General features: G+C 39.1%; 1 protein-coding gene across 5 annotated transcripts in view; it reads left to right on the top strand.

The window, feature by feature from the left end:
• Positions 1 to 21,230, top strand: part of Cadps2 (calcium dependent secretion activator 2) — a 540,468-nt gene that overhangs the window by 246,731 nt on the left and 272,507 nt on the right. For all 5 annotated transcript variants that reach the window (XM_059257429.1, XM_059257428.1, XM_059257427.1 and 2 more), the window contains exons 5-6: positions 3,350 to 3,586; positions 7,727 to 7,848. In XM_059257429.1, coding sequence (XP_059113412.1) covers positions 3,350 to 3,586; positions 7,727 to 7,848 — 359 coding nt within the window. The remainder of the gene's footprint in view (positions 1 to 3,349; positions 3,587 to 7,726; positions 7,849 to 21,230) is intronic.

The following is a 21,230-nucleotide window of genomic DNA, read 5'->3' as shown; positions in this document are numbered from 1 at the left end:
GATTATCCCTTGTCCAAAGTGATTGGGACCAGAAGTATTCCAGATTTGGAATCCTTGAGGTTTTAGCGTATTTGTGTATGCATAAGTAGTCTCAGCAGCAGGACCTTTGTCTTAACATGAAGTCTATTACATTGATATTTCATACCTTAATTGAATAGACTGAAGGTGACTTTGTGTAGCCCTTTACATGGTACACCTAATTTTTGTCTGTAGTTCATCACACGTTAGATGTGTGGCATCAGAGTGATCAAAAAGTTTTGGATGTTGGAGCATTCCATATTTTTGGATTAAAGGAACCCAACCTGAGAAGACATGAAAGACAAAGCAGAGATTTATCAGCTTGGGGAGACTTACTAATGATATGGGCCTGGCTAGAAAGGGAGGAGAAAGGTCAAGAACATGTGAAACAGAGAGTAACAATAATAGAGACCTTTGCAGGAGGCAAACATTCATGTATCATCATATTAGAGGCACTAGTGTGCCATGGTAGACATGGGCCAAATTAGAATTTCATTTATGGGAAAAACTCACAGTTAAACAACTTGAAAGTAGCTCCTTGTCTAATCCCATTCACATAAATGATCAGATTTAACATGTGTGCTGATCTGAAAAGCAATGGACATTTTTTTTGTTTCCAAGAGTCAACAAAAGCATGTTGAATGAAGTTGGTAGAATATTACCCATAAATGCCAAATCTTTAACAGAAGACTTATGAGCATTTTTTCAAAATTAAATAAAAATATAATATGGTCAGTTTCCCACAAAACTGAAATAATAAATCTATTTTCATGATGCCTATCAGTTTTCTCTTGGACAGATGATGAAATGTGTTTTGCAATACCTAAATACAAATAGGTTTTGTTTTATGTGCTAATGCTAGTTTTCATAAAGCAACACCTTGGAAATTTGAAAAAAAAATTGATGCATCTGAGCTTTCAAATATGTCACAAGTTCTTTTTTCTCCCCTCTGTGAAGATAGAATTTTAAAAGGAAAAATTATAAATTCCATACAAATACAAAATGAAAGTACAGTATTTTATTCAATGCATTATCAGTGGGCAAGCTAGTTGAATAATAAAAATATTCAAGAGAGACTCTGAGAAACAAGGTGTTTGGGTATTCTTTAACTTTCTTGGATTAGTTACAAAGAGGTTAATTTAAAATACACACTTATATTGTAGCCATTAGGCTATTTTAAATAGGAGACAAACATTTGCATCTTTTCCAGACAGAATTGCAGAAGCTAACTTGTCACTTCTCTGTCTGGAATGTTTAATCCCTAGTAAACAGGAAGTGTAACTCAGTACCTGGTTTTAGGTGGTTAAAGATGAGCATTACCCCTCTATCTCTGAACAGATCTGTCCCCTCATCCTTCTGCCTCATCTCTGACCTTCACGTGATTCTTTTTTCCCCAGAAAGCTTTTAAAGCTTGTCCAAACATATATAACTGGGGCTGGAGAAATGGCTTAGTGCTCAAGAGCTTTTGTTACTCTTAAGAGAGGACATGGGTTCAGTTTCTAGCAGATACTCTTACAAAACCATCCCTAACCCCAGTTCTAGGGGAACCTAGTGCCCAGTTTTGGTATCATCAGGTATCAGACAGATTCATATACCTAAAATTAATTAAATCATTCAAAAACATATAGCTGTGGTTTAATGAATTTCTTTTTCCTTTTTGCCTTCGTTAAAAAAAAATTGAGTCACCTTGATTTTTTTCTAAGGAAACGTAAGAAATGGTCCTGCTGGATATGCAAAATTTTGATTTAGTAATAAGGCTTCCAACTTAAGGGTCTTGAGGAAAATTTATTATTAATGCAGAAATTTAATGTTTGTAAAAATACGTAATTGAACATTGATTATATGTAAATGATTTTAAGAGGAATATCTGAAGGTTAAATTAGAGGAGAGCAAACAGGCAGCCTGGGACCCCTAGGCCGATTCCTGATCTGATGCCAGATGTCTCAGTCCATGCAGTGAGTGACCTGATACAAGGGCGTCAGAGGCCGGCTGCATTTTTTAGGAGCATGCTGGATGCATCCCACTGCTGTTAGGGATGCTGTTATTAAAAGTGGTGTTTTCAGTGATACAAATGAAAACAACAGTGAAGGCCGAGATTTTCTGGAACATTCAAAAATCATTTGAAATATGTCCGTGCTAAACCTTCTTCCTCAAGCCTTTAGTTTACACTAAGAGTGACGGAACTCTTGACCTTATGTAATAAATACATCCCCTCTGCATTGAAGGAAAGAGCCAAATGCCAAATTAGCAAAGAATAAAGAGAGAAAAAACTGTTCTCTTTTGCTGTTTTTATGGAATATAAATTAGCATAATCTCCTTAGCAGGCAATTTAGCTCTAAATATTAATGTTTTGGCAATTGTGTTTTACATTTTCCATTTATTTATTTTATTTTATGAGTATGAGTGCTTTACCTGCAAGCATGTCTATGCACTGTGTGCATGCCTGCAGAGGTCAGTAGAGGGCAGTTGGATCCCTGGGACTGAAATCACAGGTGGTTGCAAGGTACCATGTGGGAGCTGGGAACCAAACCCGGGTCCTCTGAAAGAACAATTGCTCTCTACTGTGGAGCTGTCTCTCCAGCCCCCAGGATGTTGTTTTTAATTGAGTGTGAGAAATAAGAAGCTGATTGCAGAGATTTAAAAAAGAAAGCTGCCAATGGAATCCTGAAATAGAATAGAATCTTCCAGATTATACTATTATTTCTTTTCTATCATAAATTGGCTTTTTGCTTTACATTGAGTTTTTTTCTAAACCTTTAGTGAAAGATTGAATTGTGGTCATAAGGGATCTTTGCATGTTTGTGCAGTGTGAAAATTATCCAATTCTAGAAATATATCCATATTATTTGCAGTAAAAGGGGTTTTACTCTTTGTGCATAAGTACTCCCAATAATGTATATGTATGGTAAGAATGGTGCCAGGAAAGTAATTTTCTTCTGGTTAGCAGAGCAGTGTATCCTAAATATTTCTCTGCAGATCACTTACTCCAAGTCCTTCAAAGATGGTGGCCAATTAACATTTATTTATACACTAAGCCATCTCACCCTACCTGTTTTCACTTACGCACATCTTATAAGAGTGATTAATATGAAAGAATATAGGCAATGTTATTTATTCCATACCACAATGGTTCTGCATAGAATATATAAGGTACTTTTAGATATAGTCAAGATTGACAAAACCTGGGGCTTTTAAACCCCCAGACTGAAGTTGGGTAGATGCATTATATGGAAACTGTCATAGAATCATGCAGGTGAACCATTGTGCCATATAGCCTTTTCTGGTATAACTAATGGGACTGGCTTAATATTATTTTTTAATTATTTTTAAGGAAAGAAGATTCCCCAGATTTATCTCAAAAGAAATGGAGAGTATGTACATAGAGGAGTTGCGGGCTTCCGTGAATTTGCTGATGGCCAATTTAGAGAGTCTTCCCGTTTCTAAAGGTGGTCCAGAATTTAAATTACAGAAGTTGAAGCGTTCCCAGAATTCTGCGTTTTTGGACCTAGGAGATGAGAATGAGATCCAGCTGTCCAAGTCTGATGTGGTATTGTCATTCACCTTAGAGGTAAGTGGCTTTCCCTTCCCTCCTCTGCAGACATGAGGCTGTGCTGGAGTTGCCGTTGACTTTTGTGAGAAGGTTTAGAATTTAAAGCAGGGCAGTGTGTTTAGAAAATATTAAGTGGTCCTTGTTGTCTGTACAAATAGGTTCTATATACAAATGAATACAAGTTGTTTTAAATGTGGCACCCATATTAGAATTAATGAAACAGCTGTGAGGAATGGTTATGTGCCCTCTAAACTAGTGTAAGTGCATTGACAAAATAAACATCAGGTACGAGAGGTGCAAAGAGGATTTAAACATGTAAGTGGCGTCTGTCTAATCTGGCTTTTGATTAATTTAGGTTTTCGTTTACTTCACCTATGGGATTAGCATTCTAGAACTTAATCAAGCACAATGTTTAAAGCACAGTGTTATGTGCTATAATGATGAAAAAAATCTTTCTCAGGAATTCTAACTTTCGTTATAGAGATAGGAAACATGGCCAGAACAGGAACAAATAAAACAAGTTTAGAAGTGTGTCTGTAAAACCTCAGGGCTGTATCCATCTTATTTTAATCCAGAGGACCAGCCATGCTGAAGCTGCTCATTTCTGTCTCCCATGAGTGTATGTTAATCTGTGTTAGGATCTAATCTAAACATGTGGACTATGTCTGTGAGTTTATATACCCATTCCCACAAAAGTCCTTGGGGAAGGACCTTATGTAAAGGAAATGATGATAAAAGACTGTGCTATTATAAAGAGTCAGGTCATCATTTAGCTGACACTCCAGTATTTTCACCTCACAATATCTGTTCTATGTTCGAACGTCAGCAGTGTCAAGCATAAATTTATAGTTTCCGTACCGTGTGTGTGTGTGTGTGTGTGTGTGTGTGTGTGTGTGTGTGTGTTTACACTTGTGGGCACATGTAAAAGCCAGAGGTTAACATCATCAAGGTGTCTTCCTCAATCATTTACCCTCTTACTTTTTGAGGTTGAGTCTCTCACTGGAAACCTAGAGTTCTCCATTTGGGCCAGGCTGGCTAGCCAATGAGCCCTCAGGATCTGCCTGTCTCCACCCGACCCCCATCCCAACACACAGTGCTAGGGTTACAGACATTGCTGCCACATGTGTGTGCTTGGGGATCTGAACTCGGGTCCTCACAATCGCAGAGCAAGCTCTTGACTCACTGAGCCGGCTTCACAACCCTTCTCCCAAAGCTTCTACTGAAGTGTTACTGCTTCTTCTTGAGACTGTGGTTCTCACTTTGTGGTATTCCCAATGCCACTGTTTGTATTTGCTGACTGGCCTGGACAAGGACATCCAGTCCTGGGAGGTAGATTTTACATTCTTTGATAACGTTCAACATGCTAAGTGGCAGCAGAAAAAGCAAGTGTCTGCTTTGGTTCTTTTTTCCTCCGTTTAATGACTTGAGGATGTGACAACTGCCTCTCGTTCTTCACTCCCAGGATTGCTTTGTAGGTAAACGTATTAAACCTGGTGTCCGAGTAAAAATGTGTGGCTCTTCATCCTGGGTTTACCTAATGGCTTTGCCAAATTGCTTTGCCTCTGGATTTTTTTTTCAGTCTCTCCAGCTTCAGAACATGAGTGTTTAATTTGAAACTACATAGTGGATTATACTTTGAATTTTCTCATCTCCTCCATAGATACTTGGCTGACAGAAAAAAAAAAAAAAAGATGTTAATGCCTTTAAAAAATTTATCTCCTAAATCGTTTAATTGCAGTGTAACTTTTTCTCACAAGACCTTTGTATTTTAAATTTATAGGAAGAAAATATAGAGAAAATAGATTTAAAAAAAAATTTAAAAGATTTATTTATTTATTATGTATACAGTGTTCCACTTGCATGTATGCATGTAGGCTGGAAGAGGGCACCAGACCTCATTATAGGTAGTTGTGAGTCACCATGTGGTTGCTGGGAATTGAACTCATGACCACTAGAAGAGGAGCCCCGGCTCTTATCATCTGAGCCATCTCTCCAGCCCAAGAAAATAGTTTTAATGTTATATAATTTTATATCTTAAATATTCTGAAGTGAAAATACAGTTCTGAACATTTCCCTTTTTATTGTTTAAAAGTCTTCAAACATTTTAAGTAACTTAGTTCTTTTTCCCTTTCAAAGTCAAAATTGGCCTTGTGTAGTGATATCAAGTGACTGAATTGTTATTCTATGCTTTATTACCAATATGTTAGAGTTAGCAATGTAACCTCTAAAGAAGAGAATGCAAGCTGAAACTTACTTTTGTGTGGTCTGAGAAGCTTGTATATTTATAAAATTGTTTTGACATCCTTTATTGCGGTATCTGTCTAAGGCAGATATTTTGTGCCCATAGATGGATACAAATCTGCTTTCTGTGCCCACAGTGTTTCATGAATGAGTTATGTGCCCAGCGGCACAATGAAATCATGTTAAGCAAGGATGGTCCAGAACACCTGAGGGATGAGTGGCTAACCTTCCAACCACAGGCTGTCACGCCAGCCAGGCCCATTAAGCAAAGCTGGTTCCTTGGATCCTGACTTCAACAATGAAAACTCTTAAAAGTCAGTAGCAAATCCAGTGTCTAGCTCTCACATTTCAGTTTTTAGGCTTAGAGCTGGTCCAGTGTAAAATGTGTCTTAACCAAGAAGTGAATCTAGGATTCCGGAAGTACAGATTTGAAAAGCTTTGCTCAAACCACCCTTCTCTTGAGCGAGTGGCTCTTGCTCCCTTTTCCTGGCTGTTCCTGTTGCTTACCAAGCTCCCTCTCAGCACAGCCTCACCACCAGGCTGTGGCTCAGTGGTGTATTATAGCCGTTAGAACCTGATTTCTGCTACCGACATGTTGGTTGCAGAAAATACGCTCCCCTCCTAGTTTTTTGTTTACTGGTGTGTGGAAAACACCTAACGAGTGCCTGCACTCAGTTCATGCAGTGTATATGGAACCCACTAAGGAAGTTTATGGTATCAAAAGCAGTTAGACGTATGAGATAACATTTGCATGATCTCCATCCACCAAGCCTTGAGAAGGAATGATGAAGCAGATCGTAAACTAGCACACAGAACATGCCACGTAAAGGGACATTTAAATCAAGCAAAACAAGAGAAGCATGTGGTTGTCAGCCTAGGAATCACTTAACTGCATGGGAGAATCTGTGGCTTGAGTCTGGATAATTTCACAGTGAACTTTCACATTAACATTAGGCTAGCGGACCTTGTGCCTGCCTGTGGGTCTACTGATACATGGCTACCTTCCACCATATCGCTTGGCTGCGTGTTTAAGTGTCATGTAACTGTGTGGTTACATACTGCTCAGGCACATGCTGTGTAGTGCCTCCCTTCCTTTTGTTTGTAGGACAGCCTTGTCTGTTTTCTTCTTGTTGCATTAGCCACCGAGAGACTGAGGGGGAGATGATGCAGCATAGAGCGTAACAGAGTTTTATTTTCTGTAATATCATGATCAGGCTTTGTTGAGAATCAACTGGAATAGGTACAGTTCAGTTAGCTGATGGTCTATGACTTTGGCTCTTTCTCACTAATGTTGGGGGCTGGTTTTGTCCCCCTCCTTGGAAATTAGACACGTAGGGCTGTATTGTTTTATTTAGATGTCCCAGACATACTAGTGGTGACACTAGATGAGTTCATCAATTGTTCTTCCTACTCCTGAATGTTCATGCTACTATTCCTTTAAATCTTATTATTTATTCTTTGGGGGTTTCATGCATGTGTATAAAGAATTTTGTTCATTTCAGCACCCTAACTCCCCTCCTAATTCTTTCAAGACTTCCTTCCATTCCCCCTCCTAACTTCCTACTTCTTGTCCTCTCATATAGATATGAGTCTCGTGTGTGTGTATGTGTGTGTGTGTGTGTGTGTGTGTATGTGTGTGTGTGTATCTCATATACATTCCACTCAGTCCCAAATTATTGTGACCAAAATGGGCATGGTTGAAGCCATCCTCTGGAGCGTGGTCGACATGCCAGGAGTCACACCTCTGAAGATAACTGGCTTTCCCTTTCTCAGAAGCCATCACCTCCTAATAGGTCCTCAGCTACGAGTGAAAATGTGGTCTCGTGAGATCCTTACCAAACTGTTCATGCTGTTGCTTGTCTGTGTTATCGACCAATATCCACTTTACATATTCATTTCAAATTGTTTTATCTTTAGATCGTCATAATGGAAGTGCAAGGTTTGAAGTCAGTCGCTCCTAATCGGATTGTCTACTGTACAATGGAGGTGGAAGGCGGAGAAAAGCTCCAGACAGATCAGGCTGAAGCTTCAAGACCACAGTAAGCTCTATGAAAAAAAAAAAAGACATTTTATTTTATCCAAAGAAATGTGTCTTATTATGTGAATAGTTATATGATATTATACCTAGGAACTGAAACCATTTGGCTAGCTTTGTCTCAACTGTGTTGAGATCACTATGCACATTTCTCTTTTTATGTTACATACTTTTAATTGAAATATAATTACGCCATTCTCCCTTCCCTTACCCCCTCCAGCCCCTCCCATGTCTGCTCCCTTCCACTCCTTCCATGTCCCCACCACCACATCTCTCAAATTGATACAGATATGAAGCTAGTCACTGTGCAGCAAAACATTTGTTTCTAAATCATTTATGAGGACTGCTGAGTTGGTACCAGGGTTATTTGGGAACCTGTGTAGGTTACTGAAATTGTCTTGCAGTAGCTTCCACTTCCCTGAGGTTCTGTAGTATACACATGTGGAAGATGTTCTGCACTGAAGCTTGGAATGATCCAGTGAGCAAACAGTTAAAGAATAATACCACACAAAAATCAGAAATGATGACACTGTCATTTGCTGACTTACCATGTTTCAAACTTTGAAAATGATTTTAATGAAGCTAAGAAGATAATTTTCTTTCCAAATTTAGCTCTGATAGAAATTGCCTGTCTGGGCTAGATAACAAGCAGGGGATGCATGGATCTCCCTGGGAAGAGGAAATAGAAGAGATCTCCTGAGTGGACTGGGGCCTGGTAGGGATGGGAACTTGTGGGATCGGATTGATGGTACATGGAGAGGAAGAGTAGTAAACTGGAAGGGGAAAGGCATTTTGGGGTCAGGTAGAAACATGATGCAAGGGAAACTCCCACAAACCTACAAGGATGACCCCAGCTAAGACTCCTAGCAATAGTAGCTATGTAGCCTGAACTGGCCATCTCCTGTGATCAGATTGGTAGCTACCCCAAAATTGTTATCAAAGAGCCTACATCCAGTAACTGATGGAAACAGATGCAGAAACCCACACCCAAACATCTGGCCAAACTCTGAGAATCATGCTGAAAAAAGGGAAGAAAGATTGTAGGAGCCTGAGGGGTAAAGGACATCACAAAAAAACCCCACAGAAACAACTAACCTGGCTCCTAAGAATTCAGAGTCTGAACCAACAACCAGGGAGCCTACATGGGACTGACCTAGGCCCTCTACATATATGTGACATAGCTTGGTCTATTTGTGGGATTCATAACAATGGGAGCAGGAGCTATCCCTAATGCTTTGGCTGGCTCTTGGGAACCTATTGCTCATACTAGATTGCTTTGCCCAGCCTAAATACAAAGGGAAGAGCTTAGTCTTACAGCAACTTGATAAGCCATGCTTTGTTGATACTCATGGGAGGCCTGCCCCCTTCTGAACAGAAACAGAACAGTGGATTAGGCAGGGGGAGGAGGGGAGGATAGGAGGAGAGGAGGGAAGGGGAATTGTGGTCAGGATATAAAATAAATTAATTAATTTAAGAAAAGAAAGAGAACACCATAAAAAAATGCTTCTCTGTCCTGAGGGCCTAAGGAAGTCAGATGTTCATTTGAACCCTGCTTTCAGAACATATCTTTTTTCTTTTTTGCATGTTGTCAATGTACACTTTGATCGTTCAGAAACCGTCTGTTGAGATCCTGGCCAGCACTGGTTAGGCACTAAAGATGAAATGGACAGGAATCACATTGCTTTGAAGCAGGCACCTTGGCAAGATGCAGAGGGTTAAATGTTATGATCGGAGATTTAAAACAGAGTAGTGTGGTGTCCAGAAGCAGCCATTCAAACTCCTCACCCTCCTGACTCCTTGCCTACCACTGCCCAGCCATTCCCTCTGGGACCAAATCCACTCCTCCTCCATTTTATAAATGTATACAATTAAATATGGTTCTAGGTCCTATCATGTTCTCTTCCCAACTCATGTTCTTTTTTTTTCTGACCAACTGCTTATTGAGTATAGAGCATCCACTGCTGGAGTATAGGAAACCTACGAAGTGGTTGGTAAAATTTATGCCACTGTTAAACTGATGAGTATACATTGCCAGTGTGGTCATTATTGTAGCACTCAGAATTCACAACTAGGTGATGACTCTTCTCCCACAACCTACATAGCCCCTCCTGACACAGTAAAGCTGAACAGTAGGAAGGAAGTGTCCATGTTATCAACCTCAAAGCTCTATGCCAGTGGTTCTCAAACTTCCTAATGCTGCAACCCTTTAATACAGTTCCTCATGTTGCGGTGACCCCAACCCTGAAATTATTTTTGTTCCTACTTCATAACTAATTTTGTTACTGTTATGAGTTGTAATGTAAATATCTGATATGCAGGATCTCTGTCTGGTATTGGACCCCCAAAGGGATTGTGACCTACAGGTGAAGAATTGCTGTTCTATGCCCTGTGGCCAAAGTATGTGGTATCTTCAGCAATAGGGTCTTATCATAATGTTCTAGAGGGAAGTCAAGAGAAATTACACTTGCTTGTATTGTTTTGGAAGTCTCTGGGACCCCTTTGACTAACAACTGTAAGGATGGTATCCTAAGCCTGTCAGTAGGATTTATGTCTAGGGAAATCATTATCCCTGCTACCCTCTCCCACCTCCCATGTAGGATAACTCCAATTAAACATTTTAATACATAATTTTAGAAATCTTATAAATTAACTTTTATACGATTTTCTTTTTTTAAGTTTAGTTTGCTTTATTGTTTATTTTCACAGTATCGTCATATAGAAAGTTTGGCTTTGCTTTACAATCTTATCTATTTATGCAGTTAAGACTGTAAATTAATCATTATGCATGATTTCAGCACTGTGTTTATCGCCATAGTGTGCCTTCATTTTCCCTCATTATGGTGCTTTGGGACAGTATAAAAGGTTCTTTGTATAGTAAATAAAGTCAATGGCAGAAGCTTCTTAGGAACAGGAAATGAAAGCCCTAGGTTGCACCTGGTCACCCCAATGGCTGATATAACTGAAGTCTAGTCAACAGAAGAATTGAAAACCCACTAGTGCACTTGAATTCTTGAGTTCTTTCCTGGCACTTACGTTTGTTTATTTTTTATTTACTTACTAGTCTGTGAGGCTTTAAGAGGGTCAGCTGTCCTAAGAGTTCTCATTGCCATGTCTTTTTTATATAAACTTCTTAAACAGTTTTATTTAGTTATAACATATGTAAGTTTATTGTTTCACAAGTTAACTGACAGGTACCAAATTTTTCAATTATATTATTACTGTGTCTTAAAAGATAGTTTGAAAAGATTTACCATACCCACCTGTAATCTGTTCTTGCTTCTACTCACAGTTCCAGGAAAGAACACATCAGTGTGGAGGATAAAAGAATGGAATCATAAAATATTTGTTCTGTATAGTTGGCTTTTATTTGGTTAGCCTAGCTTCTACAAAATCTTATATTCAATTTATATTGACATATTTCTTTAACACTAATATTTTTCACAAAAATAAAAGGTTTTATGAATTGTTGCTCATTAAATCTCTAAAATATTCATAATATAGGTATAAAAATATTCTGATAGGGAACTTTTTAATGAATATTTTAGTCAATTAAAATTCTTCACTCTCAGAGAGAAACTATTACAGTAAGGACTTAGAACTCTTTTAGACTACTCTTCACAAAGAAATTTGACCAAAATGGCCTTTGTGGTTTGCTATGAACACGGAGAAGCTTTTAAAGTGAATTAAAAGCTCTGAATGTACAGTGGTTTTCCGGGGGCAGACAACCTTAAACACACACTGCCTGAGTGCTAACCAACTGCAGCTTTCCAGTGCAGTTACTTTAATCCCAAACTCATCTTGCACAACAGGAAAGAGATTCATCTCTTCCATCATCATCCTAAATTATGCCTCAGACACGTTTTCTAAATTTTTATTGCTTCAACAGTTTGTGCTTTGTTGGAGATCAATTCATCCTTCTGTCTGATACTAATTAAAGCGCCTTATTTAGTCCATATTTCCAATAAACATAATCAAGAGTTCTAGCCATTGCCTATTTCATTCCTGTAGTTCAGAATTCTTGCCGGTAATTAGGCAGAAATAGCAAGGAAGTTTGTTGCATTACTCAGAATATAAAACTTGAGGTCCAATGAAAATAATATTGACAGATAAGTTTAAAGGATTGGTGAAGATAAAATCTAATTTGGTAAAATGTTGCCTTTATGTTAATGTTTTCATATATAGAAAAAAAAAAGAAGAGAATGGGGAGAAACTATTTTTGCCAAGGAACATTTTACTCCCTAGGGATGAGTATAAGAATGTTTTTGATATAGCTTTATAGCATTTTACCATTTCCCCTTATCTTCTTCATGTGAGGTTTAGCCCATACTATGAAGTACCCGAAGGAAATGGAGGGATAGTAAGTAACGACGAGTGGGGACAGGAGATTTGTTATGCTCATGTAATGGACACAGATTTCCTGATATGTCTGTACCTTTTAAGACCCATTCCTTCCAGTGATGATTCTTCCTTGAGTGCCTGCATACCCTCGGGAGCTTATGATCTCATAGGCAGGATCTAGATAGGTCTTGATACTTTGGAAATAAAGGCAATGAAATTATTTGAACTGAGCAGGGAAGATCTAACCTCATAAGTTTTTAATGTATAATTTGGTATGATAATAATGAAGCAATATACTATTAATCAGAACAATGAATTAAATATTGATTGCATTCATTTGTTAAGACAAAGCAACCAGACAGATAGAGGTAGTTGTTACACACCTGAAATTTCAGTATTAGGAAAGCTGAGGCAGAAGAATAGCAATTTTGAAGCTACACTGGACTCTATCTCAAGACCTTCAAAACCCAACCCCAGTAGACAGCAGCACACTTAGGCCACACCGGCTGTGTCTTCTTTGTCGTATGGAGCTGTTTGATTGGACCGTTGACTCTCTGCTTCCTTTCTCTCTAGAAGAGTAAGATAACAGAGCAGGAAGAAACAAGAACAATTGATGCCACACCGTTAGAGAAATAGATTTATGGATGCTAGCCAGAGGAATGAGAAGTAGGGTTTACTTCTGATATACATTTATGTAAACTTTATGTTTTAACCTGAATTGCTATTACCTGTGCAGCAATATGATTGTCAAGGCAATAAGAGTGTTGCAGCGACAGTTATAGAGCTTCCCAGAATGACACAAGGGCTAGGGCAGATGCTTGAAAGGTTAGATACATACAGGTTACATACGAACTAAAATGGAATATTTCTTAAAGTTATATTCATTTCCAATTTAATTTATTAATATCAGAATTCAGAGGTATAATTTATTAGACAATCCTTATAGATTAGAAATAGAATATGCTACATTTTATATAATCTGTCAAAAATTTACTGGTTTTTGACAAATCAAAAGGAAAACATTTGAACTACCTGCAGGTCCTTTTATTTTCTCATTTCAATCATTAAAATCATGACAGATTGTTTCCTCTTATTAAAATCTCTGAAAGTGACATTTTTGCTGAGGGTGATGCTAATGACACAGAGCAAAAGGGAGCCTAAAGAAACAAACATTGGCCCAAAGCAGGCATTAATGCATTGAGAATGTATTTGTATGTTCTCAGTAAATATGCTAGTAAAGAAAGTTAATCTGTGGTCTTCATAATTGAAGATATGATCAAATGTGAATTTAGACTAGTTAATGTTCCAGACTGCAGCAGGAGAGTACACCTAAGCTCCAGTGGAAACCAGCAGTGACATTTGGAGACAGAAGTCTCCTTAGGGTTACTTACACTTCTGCATTAGGCTTACAGCCTGCAGGTAACTTACCTCTTTGACAGCATTTGCTTGTTCATTGCAGTGAGTCATTGGCCTGGTTTAAGGCCTCTGGTACACCGTCATTACTGGATCCTCACTGAAACTCCTTTTGGATATCCTGCTGTTGCCCTGAGTCATAGAGATCACCCAACTATGGCTCTGCAGGACAAGTCCCTTCACATACTCCAGCAGACCATAGATGGAGTAGATGTTAGGGTGGGCCAACCCAAGGCCCAGGGTGTAGGCCTGGATGGTAGCTGAGCTGGTCACTCTGGGCCACTGGGACTGCTCCCCTCAGGCAAGGGGCAGAGCCAGCTTTTCTATGCCCATAACATCAGGGCCAGTTCTCCCACATCATGGTGAGGGGTGGGACCATCTCTCCCAAGTGCGGGGGGTGGGCCAGCTCTCCTGCAGCAGTGTCCAGCAAGGGACAGGACCAGCTATTTCAGAACCAGTAAGGGGTGGGCTGGCTCAGCATGGCCCTTTGATTTCAACATGCAGGGTTCCTATGACCCCTGTGATAACACATCATCACAGACCCTGGCTATAGAAGGAACATAGTCCCAGACATGACCCTTGGCAACAGCTTGGGTCCCATTGTCAAGATGTCGCCCTGGCCCTGGTGGCAGCACAGGCCACCCAGATCAGTATGGCCCCAGTGGCAGCAAGGCCCTTGGACACCAACATGGTCTCAGGAGGCTGACCAGACCCTGGGCATCCACACAGCCCTTGGTAATATCAAGAATCATAGACATGGCAGCTACAGGGTGGTACAGGTCTTTGATGATGCTCTTCTCACCCATCACCAGTTCCCAGGTCTTCTGCCGTTGTCACATCCCAGAGCTGCTGAGATAATTATGTAACCCCTGTATTCTCTTTAAGTTTGAACTTCCTTTACTTAGCAGAGGGACAAAAAATGGGAAGCTCCTTGAAGACAAGGTCTGTACACTATACCCCCTGATTCTGCACTGGCATAGTAAGAGATCTCAGCAGGTGCTCCAGTAAGCTACATAAAAGCACTTCTAGAGCCAGAGGAACAGGGAGTTTCCTGTGAGACTGTGCCTCCTAGGAATGACAGAAGCTACACCCATAAAGTCTCACCACTGTGACTGCCTAAATATGAACTGAATAAGTGCAACACCAATAGATGGGATAAAGTGGACAGGAGAATGCACAGCTCCTAAACCCTACACAGTCTACACAAAGAACTACAGCAAACTAAGGAATGCTGAGAGTGAGAGACATAGTCTTCCCCGGGGAAGAGCACATGCACTAGGTGGTTGTCCAATAACAAATGGTCAGCCACAAAATCAGACATACAAGTCTCTGTCTTCTTTCCTACCCCAAATTCCTATATTTCTAGACATTCCATGGAAGACATTCTCTTCAAGAGATCAGTTCTTTTCTTGTGTGTGTTCAATTAGGCTGGAGTTACACAATCACTTTTGGACATTTGCCACTCTGGCTGAGACAGTATTTTCTAAACTGAGATATGAGGCCTCCTAGGTAAATAAACCCACAGTTTGTTTCCCAGGAATAATTCAGCCCAAGGCTGGTGTTAGCAGAATTGACATATGACTCCTCTGGCTCCGTGAGTACTCCCTCTTGCTCCGTGAGTGCTCCCTTCTGACCCTCTTCTGTCTAGTAAAGGGCCTGTTACCTGCAACTCTCGTTCTCAGCCTCCTTTCACAATTATTCTTTTCCTGCTCTCCAAACAAAAGCGATCCCTCTCCACCAACTTCTTCTTTCTGTGTTGGTTCTTCCCAGAGTGGAAAACACTCCAGGGCAACACTCAAAAGGAAAATATTACTGTTGATTTTGAGAAAGCAATTGTCTTATGATTCAATCAATCCTTTTGCAAATTAGATGTCTTCCACTACTTTGTTTTCAAGGAGGCTGATGGATTTATTCAAGCCTTTACCTGCTAAATAATTGAAAGCTAGATTTTGTCTGTTAATCATTATATGCCTTGGAGACATTTAAATAGAAAGTAAACAAATTGATGGGCATTATTATCATAATACTCCCATACACTCATTTTCTTAGCTCTTATAACAGAAAAATGAAAACCTGGATTAAAATCCAGGCTAGACTCTGACTCACTCTAGCTTAAACACTGGGAACCTATGGGCACAGCTGTTCAAGAAACAAAGCAGAGGCCGTTTCTTTGAGATGCATGTTTAAGAAATGCATTTACATTTTATCATTTACACTGAATGCTGGAGTACTAGTAATCCTAGGAATAACTAAATTCAGGCATTTTAGTATAGGGACATTCTAGTTAGAGCAAATAATCATTTTCTTATACATAAATTTGACATAGATAAATAGGATCCCCATCAAAGCATGCTCACTCAGTAATATACTTTATGATCAAATTCTAAGTCTCTTGAGAAATAAAATCAAAGTAGTAGTTCCAGGAAAAAAGGAATACTATGTGTTTGTGTTAATCATTGTACTGGTCCACTTTAAGTGGAAGGTGCTGTAGTCATGATTCTGTAAGAAGTAGATAACATGGATTCTACTTAAGAGGAACATCATGGTTTTTATGTTAAATGCCAGTGTTTAAAATACACCAGAAATCCTACCCCTTTGCAACTTTTTAGATTAACCACAAAATTTCTAAATGTCTACCTACAAATGTGTGAAGAGGTTATGTCACTGCAGAAGGTTTGAAGGCGGCTTTTCTAAGAGCTGCTGTATCCTGCAGTTAGAACTAAGCCTTGAGGTCAGGAGACTTTTAACTGCGATTCCCATGAAAATCACATAGGCTCAAGGCTGCGCTCACTCTCAGCACAGTCCAGCAACCCTAGGGAGCTGCCTGCCCCCTCCAGTGCTGTGGTACAGATCAGAGCAATCTGTGGGGCAGTAGAAAACATATCTAGTGGGACACAAAAAAGTAATGCTTAGTGCACTCCAGGCAGAGAAGTAGCAGTTCGCATACTTTTGCCAGCATCCTCTGAAGAATCCAGGAACAAAGAAAATGATGAGGAACCAGAAAGCCATTTGAAGAAATCTCACTGAATACCATTTTGTGGTTTGTTAAATAAGGTTATGATTTGAAGAAATGCCAAGGGCTATAATTATTTAATTATAAATACATGGGCTAACAGTTAAGGAAGTAAATAATCTTTAAAGGAATTCAGTTGTTCATGGTGGTAAATACTTGCGGGGTGTGACTCCACTGTGTCCTTGGTGGTATACACATATTTATGTAATGATTCTCATAGTTGGTTTAGTTTTGTCTCTTGTCACCAACACCATTGCACATTCAACCTTGCCCTCTGTCCTCCATACTCCACCCCTCATCCTGCTCTGAGAAACCCGTGTTGACTCTTGATTGCTTTCACTCTCGTTTTTCACATATAGGGGACCATACAGTAAGAAACTTGTCTCGTGATCTGGAGACATTGATTTCAGGGTTATTGTGGTGGGCATTTATCAAGATAACATGGGCTTCAGGTGAATCATGCAGTATCACAGAGTAGAAATCCTAACATTGACTCTGATTAGCTATGATATCATGGATAGTTCTTTAAGGCTCTTTGAGCCTGTTTTCTCACAGGTAAAATGGAGACAGTGGTTCCTGTTGGAAGGAATGATTTGTGGATCAAAGTGTATATGTAGGAATCCTCAGCTCCACCTATATTCTTGTTCTTTTTTCTGTGTTTGATTCGCTTCCTTGTGTTTTCCTCTATTCTAGTGTTCATGTTTCTCCCATCTTTAAGCTTTTCCTCCTGGCATTCTGCTTTTAAGTCCAGGAATTTGTAGGTGCTGGGGGAGCGGAGTATGCTAACCTTAATGAAATACTGAGTGCTCTTGAAAGCATCAAGCATTATTTTATGACATGAAATGCGCTTTTGTCTTCTGAGTCCTGTCTGGGATTTTTTGGCTTGGATATTTGTATTGTCTGATATTTATTCAGTAAGCACCACTTTTTTTAAAGATTTGAGAGTTAATTTCCATCAAATGGATGTGGTTTTCAGCATGAATAATGTCCCTATGTCAGTTATGATGGGAGAACATCCTTTGGTTGTCATGTATTCAATATCAACACTGGTTTTGTTTCTCAGTTGATGTCATAGAAGATTTATATCTGTTCTGGTAAAAACTCAGCTGTCAAAAGATCTCTAGTGCTCTGTTTTAAATTTTGGCAGAAACCTTGCAACCGTATCTCCCATATTGGCATTGTGTTAATATATTATGTCCAGGGCACTCAACTGTTACACATTTTGGAGCTGTGGACTTGAAGTGCAGCTGGGGACTCCCACTGGGAATGTGGATCAGCAGAAGAAAGACTGATCTAATAACAAAATGCAACTTTGTATTATTGGGACCCTTTGAGATTCAAGAAAATCTGAATGAGTTTGTAAAAACACCTTGGAATCTTATTATTCCTTTTCCTATTGTAATGATGCACCTGAAATGCAGCAATCGATATTTAAAGAAAAGAGATTTTTTTTTTAGCTCAATTTTTGGAAGCTCAACATTCGAGCAACATGATTCTAATTCTAGTGAGTACCCTTTTCCATCACTGCATCATATGTTAGGGGATACCATCATGGCAGGATCATCTGTGAGATGGAGAGGTCACATGGTGAAGCAGGAAGTCAGAGGACTGGGAAAAGACCAAGCTTGCTTCTTTGTAACAAGCCACTAGTACAGTTTAACTGGGATGTCTTGAGTGTAAATGAAAGTTTCTGTCCCTCCAGCAACTCCCAAATACCCAGCAGCTGCTTCCTAAATAATTGACTTGGAGGCTTAATATTTCTTACAAATGATCAGCCAGTAGCTCAGGCTTATTACTAACTAGCTCTTACACTTAAATTAAGACCAGTTTGACTTCAAAGAGGTTGATCTAAGAACTCACTCTCATGTTTTGTTTTTTTTGCATGTGTATGTGCATTCATGTATATGTATATAGGAGTACACATGTAGACATACATATTGTGTATATGTGGAAGTCAGATGTAATTCCCCAGGAATCATCCACATTGGCTTTTTTTTCTTGAGATAGAATCTCTCATTGGGCTGAAGCTCACCAAGTAGGTTAAGTTGTTTGGCCAGTAAGTTCTGGGGTTCAACCAGTCTCTGCCTCCTCAGAGTTGAGATTCTAACTGTGTGCCACCATGCCCAGCTTTTTCTGGATTTTTATGCTTATAAAGCAAGTCCTTTGCCAACTAAGATCTTTCCCCATTCCCAGGACACTCTTTTTTATGAAGATTTTTCTTTAATATTTAACATTAATATACCATTTTATATTTTAGTTTTTATACTTAGTCTAGAGATGTGGGGCTTTATAGAAAGTTTATCTTTTAGTGCCCACATGTATATACATACACACATTATATAGTGTTTTTCAGTTAGGTGATCGTATGGCATGTAATGATAGTGCTTGTAATAAGATTGAAGGGCTGAAGAAAAGACTCGGCAGTTAAGAGAGCATAAAGTTCTTGCAGAAGACCCTGGCTTGTTTCCTAGCTCTTATCAGGTAGCTCATAGCCTTGTAACTCCAGCTCCAGGCCTCTGCAGGCACCTGCACTTTCATGTACATACCCACACACAGCACACACATACATGTAATTTAAAACAAAAACCAATCTTTGCAAATGAAGTTGATTTTTATATGCTTACTCTATACCGTTTATCTCATACATCCAAATGGGTAATTCACATTTGGAAAAAAATGGACTTTGTTTTCTTCTCCTCACTTTTATCATGATTCTGATCTGTGCATTATCTAATTATATGCAGAAACATTCATCTCAAACCACCTTAATGACACCTTTGCCTTGCTGAAGCGTTTTTGTGAATGTATCTGTTACATTAATTTTCCTTGTATTTTCAATATTATTTTTGACATCTGGTCACTTAGTAAGGTTAATCGGAAGTCGATTATTTTTAAAAACAATGTTTTAAAACAACCATAACTTATAAGCATTCCTGTCTGGGAGTTTTCAGAGGCATCATCTGCCACAGGCCACTTTATCAGGTAGGGTAAGGTGCATATAGCTTTTTCTTTTCAATGAAATTTGACAAAAAAAAATATTAAATATAAGAACCTCATTGCCTAGACTATGTAATTTTTCACTGGTTTAAGGAAAAGCTGTGTTTATGTAGGCTCTAAGGGATTGTTTTTGCACTAACACATCCTCTTCTCTCCTATATGTGTGTTCTGGAGAATGTACACTCTAGAGACACACTGCAAAGCTCTGGGCATAACATGATTGAACAGTTTGGGAAGATATACTTTTTCATTTATTTTGATTTCTGAAAGAATTTCATTGGCTGAAAACCACCAAAGAAACTGCACTGATATTAAGTGTGGAAAAAAAAAAAAAAGAAAGGAAGGAAGAGTTAGTCGATACTTCCACGAGTATCAGTTTCACATTCCTGGCTCAGACTTTCTTGTTACATAAAGTGCAAGATGGCTTTGGTTGGCAACAACTTGAAATCTTTTGGCTTATAAAATAGCACAATTTTACCTGGAGCAAGTCTGTGAGATTCTTACTGTGTTCTGATGTTTAATTTTCCTCTTTTGCCATAATAGAGCTTTGTTGGCAGATGGCAACATTTGGATTTTATTAAATTTGGCAAATTCTCATAAGAATCTTCAGAAATTTTAATATTTGCATATGAAAATATTACAGATTTTCTATCAGTCTGCCAAAGTGGCAGAGATGAAGTCGTCTACATTTTTCTAATCTCATTCCCTTTATTACTTTGGTTTCAAATGGGGTGTCTAGGAAAAAAAAAAGATTAAACACAGTTTACAAACTGTAAGTGTAATTTTAAGGTCATAAAAGCTTAGCCTATCATTTAACATTCAAGAAGTCCTTTCCAAAAGGGAGCAACCAGTGTTTTCGTGCTCAGTAGCCAAGGATCAACCTCACCGTCAACAAGAAACAGCCGTACCCAAAGTTCCTCCTGAGAACTCAAAATCAAGTATTTATTTGGGCAGTGTTTTGAGTCATGTGAATCTCTAGTTCTTTCTGTGAAAATACTGGTTCTAAGAAAGCTCAGTAAAGCAATCCTGACAGACCAAAACAGGCAGACCAGACATTTTTTCCCAAATTCAACTTTCAGCAACCTGATATCATGTGGTTATATTGCATTCTACTGTTAATGTGTACTGTGCTAAGCACCTACCCTACTAACCATGAGAATGGAATTAATTCATAATCAGGTTTAGAGTAGGGGGCCCTGATTTCTGCTGCTGCAAACTCATTAAAATTGCAGAAGCAACATTATTTTTGGAAAGCCTAGAGCAAGTTTGTGGACCTTGTGTGATTAGTCACTTTTGTGATGAGACTAACAGATGGACTTGTTCCCCCATCATCAGACAGATTGGTGATTACATTAAAATTTCATCATTAGTGTTTTCTTGGGCATATCTGTGAATGTTTCATGGCTCCCTTTTTCAGAGAAGGTCCCCAACCTAGCTAGTGACCTTTGCTGTGTTCCTGCGGGTGGTGAGATCTTTAGAAAGAAAAAGCTTGTTTACAGCTGGCTGAGCTTGGCTCTGCTGCATGGGCCACATGGGGCTGCTCTTTCTGTTCACAAAGAGGCTAGTTCCTTTACTTAGCTACTGCATGTGTTGCTGTGGTTTGGTGCCCTCCTCCCTGCTCTATC

Source organism: Peromyscus eremicus, chromosome 3 (assembly GCF_949786415.1).
Source record: "Peromyscus eremicus chromosome 3, PerEre_H2_v1, whole genome shotgun sequence".
Taxonomy (NCBI): domain Eukaryota; kingdom Metazoa; phylum Chordata; class Mammalia; order Rodentia; family Cricetidae; genus Peromyscus; species Peromyscus eremicus.
The sequence above is the reverse complement of the archived record's forward strand: the minus strand, read 5'-3'. Positions and strand labels throughout refer to the sequence as shown.